This window comes from Poeciliopsis prolifica, unplaced genomic scaffold (assembly GCF_027474105.1).
Source record: "Poeciliopsis prolifica strain line A6 unplaced genomic scaffold, Auburn_PproV2 SCAFFOLD041, whole genome shotgun sequence".
Classification (NCBI taxonomy): Eukaryota; Metazoa; Chordata; class Actinopteri; order Cyprinodontiformes; family Poeciliidae; genus Poeciliopsis; species Poeciliopsis prolifica.
In genome coordinates, this window is record NW_026562416.1 from 2857802 (window position 1) to 2873884 (window position 16083).

At 38.5% G+C, this 16083-nt stretch overlaps 1 protein-coding gene across 1 annotated transcript in view; it reads right to left on the reverse strand.

Annotated features, from left to right (window-relative positions):
• Nucleotides 1-16083, reverse strand: part of LOC129375865 (uncharacterized) — a 31251-nt gene that overhangs the window by 13558 nt on the left and 1610 nt on the right. The window contains exons 2-8 of the mRNA XM_055055230.1: nucleotides 11852-11913; nucleotides 11553-11573; nucleotides 11206-11475; nucleotides 10547-10634; nucleotides 10118-10344; nucleotides 8955-9242; nucleotides 7179-7357 (exon numbers count right to left, since the gene is read on the reverse strand). Of these exons, the coding sequence (XP_054911205.1) occupies nucleotides 7179-7357; nucleotides 8955-9242; nucleotides 10118-10344; nucleotides 10547-10634; nucleotides 11206-11475; nucleotides 11553-11573; nucleotides 11852-11897 (1119 nt within the window). The 5' untranslated portion in view covers nucleotides 11898-11913. The remainder of the gene's footprint in view (nucleotides 1-7178; nucleotides 7358-8954; nucleotides 9243-10117; nucleotides 10345-10546; nucleotides 10635-11205; nucleotides 11476-11552; nucleotides 11574-11851; nucleotides 11914-16083) is intronic.

The window sequence follows — 16083 nt, forward strand, 5'->3', positions numbered from 1 at the left end:
ATCTGGTCATTTTCCTTCTTGTAGATGTAGTTAAATCAGTTCATTCCTTTATGTTTAGTTTAATAAATGATGTTTATCTCAGCTTGTGCGTTCATTATTCTCCTCTCTCCGGCTTCCTGTGGTTCTTCTGGCCACAGCTGTTCCACTTTTCATCTGATTGTCTTTTGCTTTTCAAGCTGCTGAGGGAATGAAGCCGTTTCATTCAGGTGTGTTGGAGAACTGACGCATTTCAAAGTTGAACACAGTTGGACACTCCTGCTTTAGAACATAAATAAAGCTAAAATAATATAAATGGATACAGATTTGAAGTTTCAAAGCTGTAGAATGTTTTTGTTTGGTTGAATATGGAGGTAAACAAGGATAAACTTTAAAAGATGTACGTATTGGTTCAAAAAAACGAACATGGTTTAAATTTGTGGCCTCAGAAATGATTTCAATAACCAGCAATGAGAATAATTATACTTTTATATGCATTTATTCTCTTGCTTAATGTTGTTTTGTTGCATCAGCTTTTAAACAATAAGGCAGAAATACTGAATTTGTCCAACAATCGAAACCCAAGCTGAGGTCATTGCACAAAAGTTGATTTCAAAATCCTGACATGCCATTTATTAACTCTAATTACCCCAACAAGGTAGTTATCATATAACCTTTAAAGCTGCAGATTTTGCTGTTTTACTTCTTAACAATTAATAATTATACAATATTAACAAACAAACTCACAAAAGGACAAACAGCACAAACAGATTCCCCTGTTGAAACAACAAGCTTGAATCAGGACATGTACTCACACACGTTTACGTCATGATTTATCTTTTTACAACAACAGGAGAGAAATGTGTGCAAAACCAGATGTTCATTCCAGGATCTTCTTTGGTGACAGTAATCATAACTGTTTATGAAAAACTGCAGATTGTTGGCTTTTAATAGAGCAGTGAGGGAAAGAAAAAGTGAAATATTCTTCTGATGCTTAATAAGAGACGAGTGTGAAAAATTATTTTACAGTTCAAACTATACTTCCTGATATTTTCACAGGCTGTGGATGTGTGAAAATATATTTGTCTTTAATGGTTGCAAAAGAAAAGTTGAACGACTCTTTACGGAGTTTTACCACCACCTTCTGGTCCGGATCCTGGCTCAGAAACTGCACTCAAACATGAAAAGCTTCTTTTTTTCAAAACAAAAAGTAAAAATAAAGAAACTCCCATTAAATTCCCCGATCCCAGGCCTGGCTGTGCTTCATATTCCCTAAAACCCTGGTGTCCCGTCAGAAACTCAGCCGCTCCCTCTCCTGTGCTCTAATGGCCGTTCTTTATAACCGTTCAGAGTGAATTCGTGCAGCTTCTGCTCCCTCATCTTATTTCTCATCCTCTCCCTCCAGGTGTTGCATTTCTAAAAACTAATAAGAACATTTCTCACTCAATCCTATCTAGCGCTTCTCCCTTAATGCTTTTGGTTCGTCCACATCAACCAGAAAGCATTTTCTTCTCTGCAGACCTTGACTCTGGGTTGAATGTGACGTAAATGCGTTTCCTCTGGTCTTCGTTCCATTTAGAGACGAAACCTTTTCTAAAAGCTTCTGCTACACTGACATCCAACTCTACTTTTCTTTTCTAAAACCTGTTTTGCTTTCTAATTTCTCCATGAGATATAACCTTCAAAATGGTTTTAAATTAAACTCATTAATCTGCTGACTGACAAATTAACTGTTAAAATAAAAAACTTGTTGAAACTCAAGATGAATCTGAACAAATCGAAAGCTTGTTTAGTTTCCTGCTTTGCAGTTTTTCTAATCATCAAACCTGCCATCTAACAAAATGTCTAGCAGATTATTTCATTTGTTCTCTGTGTTATAGATAAAACATCTGCTGGTGGAAACAGTGCTTTCTCGTCAAGACAAAGATTGGATTGTTCTATATTTTATTTTAAAGTTTTAACATTCAAAGAGGAAAATCCACTAATCGAGCACATCAACTGAGTTTGTTTAAAAGAAATGTAGATTTTTATAAAACTGCAAACGGTCAGGAGAGGTGATGTAATGAGTCTCATAAGTGACTTTTCACAATTTCTATTTTAACTAAAAGCAAAATTATTTTACATACAAGAATTATTTCATCAGATTAATAATACTGAGCCATAATAAGAAGCTATTTTATCCCAACAGATCCACTAAACCGCAGGTATTTAGAGTAAGCAATGATGTTATTCTAAAGAAACTAACTGAATTCACCGCATGTCTTCACCCATTAAAACAGCGATGCATAAACTCCTCACAATGATTAAATAATTGATTTCATATTGATTTCTACCCCTCACTGCTGGTTATGTGTGCATCCTGATTTCCATGCCACATAGTGCAGCTGCATTAAGAGCTGAAGCCGCTGCATTAAGAGCTGAAGCCGCTGCATGCGGCGCGGTCGCATGAATCCTGACGAGTCCGTAAGAATAACAGAGACACTTTGTTTCAAGTCTGGGTGCCAGATCTGCTTCACCTAATTCATTGACTTTTTGTCAAATTAGGTCTTCAATCAACATCTGTTCCATCATTATGTCTGATGGCTGCAGTTTCTCTTGGCTCTGCAGGAGTCATTAAGTGCTCAATATCGTTAATGGCTTTATGTTATCGCAAACAGGCTCAAAGATACTGAACACACACACATTTCTGTTACAGCCACCAGAAAGTTTGTCACAGAAAAAAAACGTTGATTTAAGGAACTTGTTTGGCACGACTCTGAATATCAAAACGAAGGAGGAAGAGGAGGAGGAGAGGAAACCAGAAGAGGCCGCAACACAAATTTCTCACCAAGAAGAGGCGTCGACTGAAGCTCCTTAATGTTAGAGCGGGAAAGTAATGAATATGCAACAACATCAGCCTGGAAATCAGAAACATCCATCTGAATGCAAGAAAGCCTCTTTTCTAAAGATAAGATCAGCACATGCATCATGTCAGATTAATAAACATTTATTGAAAACATACAAATTACACAAACAGAAGTGCATGTGTGAACATGTGGGGAATAAACTAAGTTTTCAAATTACTACCTTCTGTAACAGGTTGGCCTTTTACGGCTGGATTTTTCAGTGCAGATTGATGATATCAAGCAGAGTTTAGGTGGAACAGCAGGTTTATTCCTCCCAGCATCACAAACAATGTCACACTCTTGGTCTTACAAACATCTCAATGTCTCAATATCTCTCTCACAGGTGAAAATTGCAATCTTAAATAGTCCCAGCTGTGACAGTTAAAACAATCTGAAAATTCATAAGATAATCCCATCTTACCCTGTTCCCCTTAATTGAATAAAATACATTTTACTATAACCACATCAACTTCCTTTTTATAAATATTTTTTTTTTTAACCTTACCCTTACTAAAACACCATAAAACAGTACACCATAAAACAATACTCCCCTCTCCCATTTTTCTCAATGGTCTCTCAGGACCTATATCATTGTCCAGCCCCTTAGGACAATATTTGTCCAAACATCCTGAGAGGACACATAAAAAGACAGGTGAGTCACTATATTAGCACATTCCACACCTAATAAATTATGCACATCATTTATTTAGTTTTATCCACCAATAGCTCATTGCTCTGAGTATCAATTCTCCTCTCTTCACAGTTAACCACCTCCACTGGCCAATGAGGAGCAGCTGTGCAGAGCCCAGAACAAAGGCTACACACCAATCCCTAAAATACTCAATAAATACAATTAAAACTTCCTGAGTGCAAAATGTTAATTTATAGATCTATTTTAAAAGTGCAGTGCTAAATAAAGTGCATAGTGAGAAAGTGCAAATGTTTTTACAGTGCGATACAATACATTGAATAAATTAATTCAGTAATGAAGGCCTCTTCATTACACCTTCATATATGGAAACTATGATGTCTGGAAGAAAATCACCACACATGAGAAAATCACAGCAGCAGAGTTTATAATATTTGCACCAAAAATGCAAGATGTGACAGGTGAACGCAGGAGCTGCAGCAGAAACCTTAGAAATGGGACATAAACAACTGTGACACCAGAGAAATTAGATTTTCTGAGCTGAATGAACTCGCCAAAAATCTGCTGAAGAAGCTGAAGCAGAAAGGATGGCTGAAGGTGAAACGTCAGTTAGCTGAAGAACTTAAATTACTTCTTAGCAGAACAGCTTAAAATGCCATATCACAGTAAAGCAGTCAAAGTTTCAGCAACTCTTTAAGAAGAGTTAACATCTTGTTGAGAGCCAAGAACTTTGAAGCTGACACTACAGCTAATTATTTGACAACCTGGAAAAAAAGAAACCATAATCTTGCCATTGTATTGTATCAGATTATTCAACATAAAAAACTAAATTTGACATGGATGTTATGTGTGTTAGTGGCCATTTCTATTTTCCATGTTTTTACATTCAAAATAAAGTGACATCAAAGTCAAATTTCATATTTTTGCATAGAGATTTTTAATATAAAGATGTTTTTGTTCTTAGCTGTAATTTAAGGGTTTGAAGTAAAAAAAAAAATCTCAGAAGTTGAAATTTTGTTTTAGAAAGTTAAAGGTTCTCCTAACTAAACCTTCAAGACAACCATATTTCTAGTACCTACTAAAAAGCTCATTAGTCATTATATTGTTTAATAGGTCAGTGACTATAACACGTCTGAATTCAGAAAATATTAAAACTTTAGCTATTAGCTTGTATTGCTAGTAGTAGTTAGCCCTGATTACTAACATTAATTAGAAAATCTCATTGTTTTTTCATAAATACAACTAGAACGAGGTTTATGACGTTATTCTCTATCTCAGCTTTCAAAGCAATCGGTGCACAGTAAGCTACGTGTTAGCAACATGCTAAGTCCAACATTAACTTTAAGAAAATGCATCTTTTGTTCTGTTGGGAATCAAAATGTATTAAACCATAAAAGTGTTTAATCCAGCATTTCATTTTCTTCCCTACATATTTAAAACGCATTAGAAATTAGGACAGCGAAGTAAACAATAAAAAAAACACAACAAAGCCAAAGGCAAGCAATAAAATATGTCATAAAGCTGATAAAAATATATATTTTAAATAGAATAAAAAGGAAACATGAAGTATTTTAAACTGTGCTGAAACAGCTGCAGTGAGAAATAAAATGAGACTGTATTATCTCATACAGCTGTTCTTGTCATAGAAACAAATAGCTAATGCTAACAGGACAATAATAACAGAAACTAAAAGCCTTTCCTGATGTCAACTAAATCTGCTTCATTCTGTTGGGTTGTGGTGGTTAGGAAACTGTCAGACTCTCTTACATAAAGTCTAAAGCTTTTATTAACTTGGATCCCAGAACAATTGTGACCTGAAGTGTGACATAAATAATCTGGGCTTGTAATGTGGCATATCATTATTGCAAACACTTGGCATAACCTAATCGTCCCCGCGAAGCCATCAGTCTCTGCGGCTGCTGCTGTTTACCATGAGTGAGTCTTCTGCCTGCAGTGGCTTTTTAATTGCTCTGAAGATTCAATTACTTTCAAGCAACATTTGCTGTGAAGACTGCTTGAGGAATGAGGGGAACATCAACTTCAAATGGCACTCAAGATTAAACAAAAAGCTTTGGAGAACAGTTCTCATTAATTGGTAATTATGTCAAAATGCTGAGTGTTGGTGCTGAGATTTTAAATGGATTTACTCCTAAGATTAATCTCTATAGACATTGAATGTTTATTCCTTTGAACAACGCCGGTTTTATTCAAACTTTATAAGCTTAATATAAACCAGTGCAGGTTCAAATCAGTTGTTGAATACAGAATAATGATTAATTTATGCACCTGATTTTTAGGTGCTCTTCAACAGGTGAGCCATTTATTTGAATTTCAGATGTTATTTTGGTGAATAATCAGCATTAAACCCAAATTACCAAATCAGTTAATCAGCCTGCATAAAGCAGGACAACAAAGGAAAAAAATAATAACTCCTTTTTATTCAAGATTAACATTTAAAGAAGCATAAAACATGGTAATGGCCTTAAAAAGGCTCTTTTGAAGTACGTAGGTTGTCATTTAATGAATAAACACCTGCTCTAAAGGCTGATTAGCAGCACAAAATTACAATCAGTCATGAACAATCGAGCAAACTAAAAATCAAATGTTTCCTGGTGGGTGTTGAACTCTTGTCAGAAATGAATAAATTCATTTTAATTTGGCAGCTAATCATGACGCTCAGAGCAGAAATGTGCTGATTTCCTCAGAAAATGGATGAAGGAAGAAAATATATACAGTTCACAACAAGAACTGCACTTATAACTCAATATTAAATACAAAATAACACTTGACTTCTGAGACCTAAAAACATAGATTGGTTTCATTAAGGTGGTTTTATGAATAGTCAGTATTATACCTACATCATATCTGCAGTGTGGAGCAGACAGAGGCGCTTTAGTTTAGGGAAGCACAGAATCTCATAGCTAACTTTAAGTTGCAAAAACATCAAGAAAGGAACTAATATGGCACCTTTCAATAAATATTATGTTAGATAATAAAGAACTCAGAAGTGATCCAAACACAGGAATGAAAGCAGAAACCCAAACATAATCACAACAGCATGCAGCTTTCAAAGCGTTCCTGATCTCCTCTCAGGTCCAAACAATGTGAAGTTATTGTTGTTCAGCTGCATCGGTCCACATCTAAAACCCAACAATGGCTTCCTTCCCTGCTCACATTTCACTCCCATCTTCATCATTTCTCAGTGATGAAGAGATATCCTGGCAGTGGAGCCACCAGGTTTTCTCTTTGGCAGATGGCTGTAAGCCGTGTTCAGACTGCAGCCTGGAAAAAACGTCTCCAGCCGCTGAACCTGCCTGGGCGTGATTTCAAGGCCGTTCTCCCCGGATTCATGTGCCTCTGCAGCCGCGCTCAGCAGGAACCGAGGAGGCATGAGGGCTGGAGGCAGGATAACTCTTCCCTGGCTCCTCTTCAGTCGTTATGTTCTGCTGAATTTGGCTCTCATCAGGACCGGCTCTGCAGGAGACGAAGCCGGCCATCTTGACTCCCACAGCAGGAGCAGAACCTTCCTCTACCTTTAATCCCCTCAAACTGTCACACACGCCACTCCTTCTGGGTAACCAGCTGAACCAAAACCAGCTCACTGTCTCCAACATTCCTCACTTTAAGAAAAAACTGCTGCAGAAATAAACCGAGCTGCAGAAAATTACCTGTCGGAAAGCTTCCCCGTCTTTCTTGCCGGCCTGCTGGGCGATGAGCGTCAGCTTCTTGTTCTTCTCGTTTCTTTTATGTATTTTGAAGAGGCAGGACAGCAGGCACACCAGCAGCATGAAGGCGATCAGGCCCAGCATGGACAGGATGGCGACAGACAGAGGGGCCATCTTATAGGCTGGAAACGATCAAGGAAATAATGAGTCTAGATAAATAGATACATTTACTGGAGTAACATTTAAGAGTATTATTTCTATGCTTTACATTTTACTCTTACCTGAGTAACTGTATTAAGAAGTCTCTTACTTCAGTGAAATTTGACTGCACTAAATGATTCAAAGGCCTGCAAATGACCCCAGGTTCACATGTTGGACACCCCGGGACTTCACTAAGCTATTTTATCATCTTCTGTTTGTTAGTTTTCTACATCATGAAACAAAACATGAGGAGCCTCCTGAGGTCATAAATCAGATTTGATTCTATTTGCATGGAGAGCAGGAAGGTGACACCTGATCCAGAGGTCACCTGGGACGCATGTGGAGATGAATTTTAATGTAAAGCCCCCGGTTTAAGCTACATCTGTTACGAGATTGATTTTTGCATTTACGAGGGTCTTTAACGAGGAGCAGCAGCGGCCGGTTAGCAAGACGTGCTTACAGATGGCTCTGTTAAATATATATAAATGCAAACAGAAGATTCTCCTAAGGCAGGAGGGATGAAATGACAAGGACTTATGTAGCAGATGTGAGACAAATGTTTTGTTCTTTTTACCTTTTTAATCAATACAACATAACCTCTGTAGACGGATTGTGATCTGTCACATTTATGGCTGTGTTGTCCTTGAAGGCAGAGGAATTAAAATCGAAGGACGCTGTGACTCACCGGGGCTCCAGTTACCGACAAAAAGAAAGCAAACACCCAGACGGAGGGGTGAAAACGTAATAAATCTGCTGAAAAGTCGCGTGACCCCACTGCTGTGACTATCATCTGAAATCAGGTGGATTACAGTCGGCAGGGTGGAAACGCCTCCGCTTGAAAACACACAGCAACTCCTCAAACGGTTGAGACAAGTCTGCGCACAGACGCTCAAACCGGGTCCACATCCAGCAGCGACTGGGTCACAGCTGACAAGCACAATCAGGAGACCCTCCATGATGACCTCCACGCTACCCAGGGAGTCCACCAGGGGTCCCTCTGTAACCCCCTGACCTCTGCTGGGTCAGGAGGGTAACGCCATGGAGAGACGCAGGATGTCACTGAAATATCACCCTGATTCACAAAATCAGTATTTATTTATAGTTTCCTCTGTTTATATCTGTGAAGGTTTGGAAGCATCAAGTTTTTTATGGCTCATCCTCATTTATAGTTTCTGAACTATAATTGCAATCTTAAAATTAAATGTGAATAAAGTGAAGGGCGTCACTTTTCAATAAAACCAAATTGTAAAAACAACAAAAAAATGAACTAAAGAGCATTTTTGATTCTTTTACCTGAACAAACAGAAAAATACAAAGTATTTTGGTCAAAGATATTTGGTTTCTAGTCCAAACATCTTAGTACACTTGAATTAAGATCATTTAGCTCACAAGTAACTTTTTAGTAATATATAGGACCTTGGTTGAGTCAATAATTCCTTAATATTTTGTGTTCTTTCAGTGCAGTCAGTCCAGTTCATGAAGGAGCATAAAATCAAGCAGCTGATGCGTCCAGATTCACCCGTCATCATTAAGGATTCTGAACATTTTAATAAATGTAACATAAAGAGTTTTTATTACCTTCCACGTCTATGTAAACGTGAGCCACAGTGAAGCCAGCCAGGTCGGTGACCTTGAAGAGCCCCGAGTCGGCAGGGTGCATCTTCTTCATGACGAGCTCCGACCCGTCCACAGTGAGCCGCCCCTCCAGCTGCGGGTCCAGCGGCGCCACCGGGACCCCCTGGTTCACGATGACCTGCTCCTGCTTGTCCCGTTTGGACCTGTAGACCACATTGAGGTTGGAGTAGTGCAGGAAGAGCTTCATCTTCAGGTTCTCTCCGTAGGCAAAATGCAGGAAACTCTGGTGATCTGGAGGAGAAAATACCAACATGATGAGTTTTAATCCGTCCGGATCAGATTCACAGACACACTGGAGACGACGGCTGCTCGCCAGAAAACATCATGACAGGTGCAAAGCAACGCACACTAATTTGATTTTCCTTCATTCTGAGGTCAGTAAGTCAGAATGAATAAATAATAAATAATATGCTCATCATTTATTTAGTTGTTTAGCCACTTAGGACAAAATAAATTAAATCAGCTGCCTCAAACTTGTATAATTTTCCCAGAATGCAATTTGATTTTATCATTTAGTTTTGAGCTGAAGACTGGTTGAAAAAGAAAAACTTTTTAACCACCAGTTAGAAGAAAAGTGTGGAAGGAAACAGAAAAGTCTCTGCTTGTTTCTGTTGCTCCAGTGGAAATATTGATTGAACATCAGAGCATCAAGGGGAATAAATTACCTCTTTATGCCTTCAGGAAACATTTCCTATACAAGTTAACAAGTTGTTTGTAGCTACACTCTTTTTTTTCTACATACAAACATTGTGAGTTTGCAGTGACCTTTTGACCTCTGAACCTGCTCAGTCTTCTCAGGAACGTTAAGCATCAGCTGTTTTCTCTCTCTCCACGTTCATGACTGTCTTCTGGTGCAGTTTTTAATACTTGCAAACAAATTTGTTTCTTTGTACTTCTAATTATTGTTATGAGCAGGAAGATGATAATCAGTTGATTTAGAGCCTATAAATATGCAGAAATTTCCTGATTTGTTACATCTGATAAGTTACAAAGCAGCACAGCTTTGATTCTTAAAAGCCAACATTCAAATATCCGACATTTTTGGACAAGAAGGATCAGATTTATTGTTGAAAGCTTCGGCTGCGTCAGATTTCTCTTCTCCTGACCTCTGACATTCAGGCAGCTCCTCATCTTGGTGTGGCCGTCCCGGTCCAGAACCGTGAAGCTTCCTTCATCCGTCATCCTGACCGAGTGCAGCATCACCTGCCTGTCCGACACGCTGAGGCGCCCGACGTAGTCGTCCCCCAACACGGCGCTCTGGTTGTAGAGGAGCACCGGGGGCGGCTCCGAGGTGTGAGGGACGAACGTCTGATTGACTCTGACCAGGCTGGGCCTAAAAACCAGAAACCACAGAGAGGAGGACATTCAACCAGCACACACACATCAGTGTTTTATGAATCAGCAATGTTTGATTCAGGTGTGCTGGAGCAGGATGCATCCAAAACCTGCAGGCCCCAAGTTTTCAAGCACATTAATGAGTAAAAATGGCCCAACTTGAATTCATGTTTGTTAGAGATGAGCTTTGTTTGGCGTACCTGAACTCCAGCGTGATCGGACCTTCGATTTGATTCAGGTGGATGATGTACGTTTCTCCATACTTTACAACCTGCTCCAAAGCGCAGTCTGAGCGTCGGCACAAGATTAAAGACAAAGAGAAATGTTTACTGTGGAGAGAAGCTGAAAATCAGTCATATTATGCTGAAGGTCAGCGACACTAATGACTCAAAACTGAATTTGTTTTTTCTAGAAATCTCCAGGAATTAAATAAAGAATCTTTGCCACATAATCAGGTTTGATTACGTTCCTTTTAAGACACAAAGAGCTGTTGATTATGTTTTAGATAATTACTCCATGCAATTGGTAATTAAGTCATTCATAACTTTTCTTTTTGTAATCATTTAATGGATTATGTGACCTATAATAATTTATTTATATTTCAACGTTTTGGGATGTTGTTGAGTTCACAGTTTATTGAAGGCGATAAATTAGCTTCCAGCAGAGTTTAGACATCATTAACTTGAATAATAGTTTCATTTTTCACAGACATGAGTTGATTTCTGGAAGAAACGATTAATTCACAAAATCCGGTGGGGTTTTTCCACAAAGAATAGGTTTATAATTTAGTGTCTAATGAGTCAAACACTAATAGAAAATGTCCAGCGGTTTGGAGGAGCAGCAGAGTTTCAGTTCTTACCTCTCACGATGAGGATGAGGTTTTTGGAAATGCTGACATTTCTGCCGCTTCTGATGATGTACAGCCCCTCGTCTTCCTCCTGCACGTCCTTCAGCACCAGGTGGCCCAGAGAGTTGAGCTCAGTCTTGTTCGACTTATAGCCGGCGTGGAGCAGAGGCACCTCGTAGGAGCTGTTGGTCCTGGGTCGGAACACGACCTCCGGGTCGCTCCACGACGACACTTCGATGTGGACGTCTTCGCCGAAGAAGGCCGTCCTCCTTTCCTCTTTGACTGATGCAAACAGGAAGTGGTTAGCTTTCAAAAAGTTTATATCCTTCAAACATTATCCTCCAAACGAGTGATGTTACCTTTGGAAGACGCTGACACAACTGGAAGAGAAAGAAAGAAAACAGAAAATCAACTCCTTTGTTCTGAAAACCAAACAACTTTCACATTAACACTAAAACATTTGAAATGTAAATGTTGTCTAAAAATAGGCTGATTATAATGTTTCACAACAAAACAAGAGGAAATGAAACAGATTGTGACACAAATGAGCTTTGTTGCTGAGCTTTTCCTAATGTAAATCATTAAGTTTGGTTTTGAAGGAAGTCGGTTTCAAACATTAATTTATCTGAACTCGGCTCCTGATTCTGTTTGTGCTTACCGGTGCAGAACACGGCGCTAAGTACCGCCGCTACGATGGCTTTCATCTTGGACTGCCTCTCTCTGCAAAACAGAAAGACGCAGACAATTAACAGCAAATAAAGACTTCTTTAGCATCCGCATGCCTCCAACGAGACCTTCAGAAAACACAAACTCTGTTTCATGAGACGCACTAATCAGTTTCTGTCTGAGGTGGTTCGGTTTAAAAATACTCTGTGCAGCAGAAACATATGTTTACATTAGCGTGAAAAAGGACAATTGAACAGAAAATGTTGAATAAAAACATATTGTCATCAATTTGCGACTTTAAGCTCAACAATACCTAAATTACTTGAAAAAACAGATTGGCCTAGTCAAAGTCTGGTCTTAAATCTGTAAAATGATGTGTTTAAAGAAGCCTTCCCTAAAAACCTTCAAATATGACTGAATTAAAACTATTCTGCAAAGTAAGGCAGACAAAGAGTTGCACATCCAGACAGGTTCAGGGAAAAATTTACTTTTCACATCGAGCTGGGTTTGTTTGGATAGTGTTTGAAAAATTATTTCAATATTTACAATATTCACATTAATATTTCTTTGATGACTTTATTTTATTCATGCAATAAGAGAAATAAAATCTGAATGGGATGAAATGATTTTCCTCAACAAACATCTGAGACTCGGTGGAAACAAAATCTGTAGCTTCAGTCGAGTCAAAAGACATTATTAGAGCTGAGATCGTTAAAAGTTTGAAACGCTTGGAGGTGAGGTGAACTGCAGGGCTTCCATCAATCCTGTTACAACGGAGAAATTTCATCCAGCAAATAAAGACCATCACAGAAAAAAACAGAAACATAACAGAAAAGAAAAAGATCTTTGACCATTTCTAGATAAAAGGTGTCAAACTCCAGTTCTAAACGTTTTGTTTCTGACAGCTGTTAGTTGTTTCTCTGCTTCATCACCTGGTGCAAATAGGTGATGAAGGTAAAGTCGTTTTCTGTAAATGATCTTCAGGTTTTTCTGTAAACCTAGAGATCATTTAACCTTTTGATCAAGGTGGTTGTACCATCTAAAAGCTGCAGAACAGCTTCTCCATGTCCAAGATCGTTGCCTGCTTTGTGTCGCTGTGAGACAAATACATTTATCCAGCATTTTCCCAAGAGAAATAAACCCTGGTTCCATCAGACCATCGTTTATTTTAAAGCAATAATTGTGCTGCCAGTCATAAAAACATAACAGATAGATCTTTCTATATATGCTGCTAATGGATAATAATATATTTAACTAAGTTCATTCCTGCAGATCCTCCTGGATGTAAGTCGACGTCTCACTCCTTCAAACATTTGCTTTCCATTTTGGAAGTCAAACTTTTTACTTGCTGCTCGACAAACCTGACGTTTTGTCCACATTCTGGTAAAATGATGATCAGTTATTCAGCTCCTATTTTCCCATTTTGCCCAGAAGAGAAAAATTGGGGGTTTTACTTGAATTTCAAGTAAAACTCCCAACATGAGAGCCGACATGGTCTCAAATGTTTGAAAAACACAGCAAAGGTCTGAGAGTTCAGTGGAAAATGTCAGTGAAGTCTTTTAAAAGCATTTTTTTCAGAACAGAGGCTTTGAAAGCTGCTTTCTCAAGAGTCTCTACAGAACGAAGGGGCTGATATTGTTCAGCAGCCTCTTAGTACTTTGGTGCAAAATAGCAATCTTGGCTTATTTCTGTAATCGGCGCCCTGTGAAGCAGGTTGAATACGTTTTATATTAATGCTGCACGGAGCCATTACCTTACTGCCTGTAAGAGCATTCATGCTGGGGAGCTTGAAAGGATGTGAATCAAAAGTTTGACATTTCTGACAAAGAAAACTTTGTCTGATGGGAAAATGAGAATTCAACGCTGATTATGAAAATGAGCAGAAAAAAGGCGTACAAATTGGACATGTATTGAGTGGAAGTCAGAGAGGTGGTTTAAACAAAGCTGGAGGAGGCACAGCGAGCGGGCGGCACCACGCAGCATGGAGGAAAATAAAGATGGATGTGTGATCAAGTGGTTCTGATTTAATTACGGCCAGATGAGCAGCACTTTCCACTGAAGCTCCTGGACGCTTTAACCTGCCTTCCTTCAGCCGCAGGTTTGATTTCCATCTGAAACCCGGAGTCTAAACACGGCCATTGTTCTCCTGTCATCCTGCTGCACTGTAAAATCTAATTAGTTCTCCTTACTTAAGAAATATATGCCAACTCATTGCCTCAAAATGTTTTCATTTTCATTAAATTAGCTGCTTAAGTAAAATTCACTTGTGCAATTTTCAATAAGTCTGTGTATGTTGTAACTCATAATCATTTTGAACCACAAAGCTTTCTGAAGGAACATATTTATATATTTATATATATTTATATATAAAAATAAAATTACTTGATTGGAACATTTTCCAGCTCCTGCTCAAACTTAATCAGATAACATACAGAGCAGTGATAATTTGTTCACTTTTATTTCAGTAAAACAAAATGAAAATGAATGTACAACTCAGTCATGGAGCAGTTTCATGCAAAAATAGCTAATAGCTGTGAAAGTGGCTCATTCTTAAAGAACACTTTCACCTTCAGCATCTTAAAACAAATTTTTGTGACAAATAAAAAAGTGGTTTAATTATCACAATGCATTGTGGGATATCTTGCTGGCCAATCCCCAGGTCACACACCCTTTCACATGAGCTCAAATGAACTAAGATCATTTTTCATATCATGTCAAAAAACCCTCAACTGTCATATTTGTCAAAAAAAAGTTTAAGGTCAGAACCATCTAAATAGTGCCATACAATCAAGTAACTGTATTAACTTCTATTATAAAAATTCTGTATGTAACAAATATGAGTCAAAATAAATTTGACTTTGATATTTAACACCTTGAAATTAGGGCTCTGTCTCTTTAAGAAGCTCCTGGTCTTTCTGAAACTCCGCCTTCAGGACGTCATCACCACATGGCTCCTCTGTCGACCCTTTAACAATGATTTTACCAGCGTTGCTTTGAGAAGTAGCTTTTTTAATGAGCTCAGCATGTTCTAAGTTTCTCCAGGTGTTTGCTAATTGCTGCTGGCTAGTCTGAAGGAGTGAAGTGGTCCTCGCTCCACCCAGGCATTTTGCACAGCTAAACAATTGCAATGGAGATTCAAGGATTTCTCAAACATACATGAAAGAATGAAGGCAACACTGCTGGCATGTTCGCCATGAGAGAATAAGATTATGATATGATATAAAGTCAATTTTATATAATTTATTCTATTAAAGTCAACATTGTAACGTTGCACCCAAAAATACACATGATTAGAGTTAAGTAATATTCACTCATCTTTTTCCAGTAAATACAACGTGACAGTTCACAGTGTGTATCACTACGACCTGATCAGAGGTGTGTGTGACAGGCAGCAACCTCCTGGGCCAAAGAGCCGCTGAGGTCACATCTCTCTGTCTGATCTCATCAGTCCATCCTGAACGATGCGTTCAAGTGCCTCTCCTCCTGCGCCTCCCTTTACAGCGTCGGCTCGCTCTGCCTTCACTCCTTATCTTCCTCCTCAAACCCAGCTTTATTCTCCTAAATCCCTCCGTTGGGTTTAATTATCCTCCTGAGTCCTACAGAGGAGACTCTGTGTGATGTTTCTGGGTTCGCTGATAAGCTCCACTAATATTAAATATCCTCTACAGCCACTCACGCTCTGACATGCTTTCTCCTTGTGCTAAGCACTTTCTATCGTTGCAGCTAATCTGATTAGCTTCAGTCCTGCAGAATTATTACCCTGTTGTTCTAAAAGCATCCAGGAGGGTCAGGAAATGGTTCTCTGATTCATTTCTTGGTCCGGTTTCGAAAGAAAAAGGCTAGGATGGGTTGATCATGAAAAAATCCTTATTGCCTTAAAAAAGATTCATAATTTATCATAGATTTTATTGGGATGTTATGTGATGCTGGGAGAAAGAAGGGTAAACTTTCAAAATGTCTTTTACATATCAGCTTCAGCTTTCTTTACTGTGATGCACCTAAATAAAACCATCCGCCTTCAGACATTTCCAGATAATTTAGAGGCCAGAAATCTCCAGAAATCCAAAATGTTCTGCTATTTTTTTTTATTTATTTATTTTTTTTTTTTTGCAGAAACAGAAAAAGATGGAGAATCCTGGAGGAGAGTTTCACCTTATAACAGGACAATAAACCTAAATATAAAACTGGATCTAGATCAAAACATAATTACCTTTTAGAATGGCC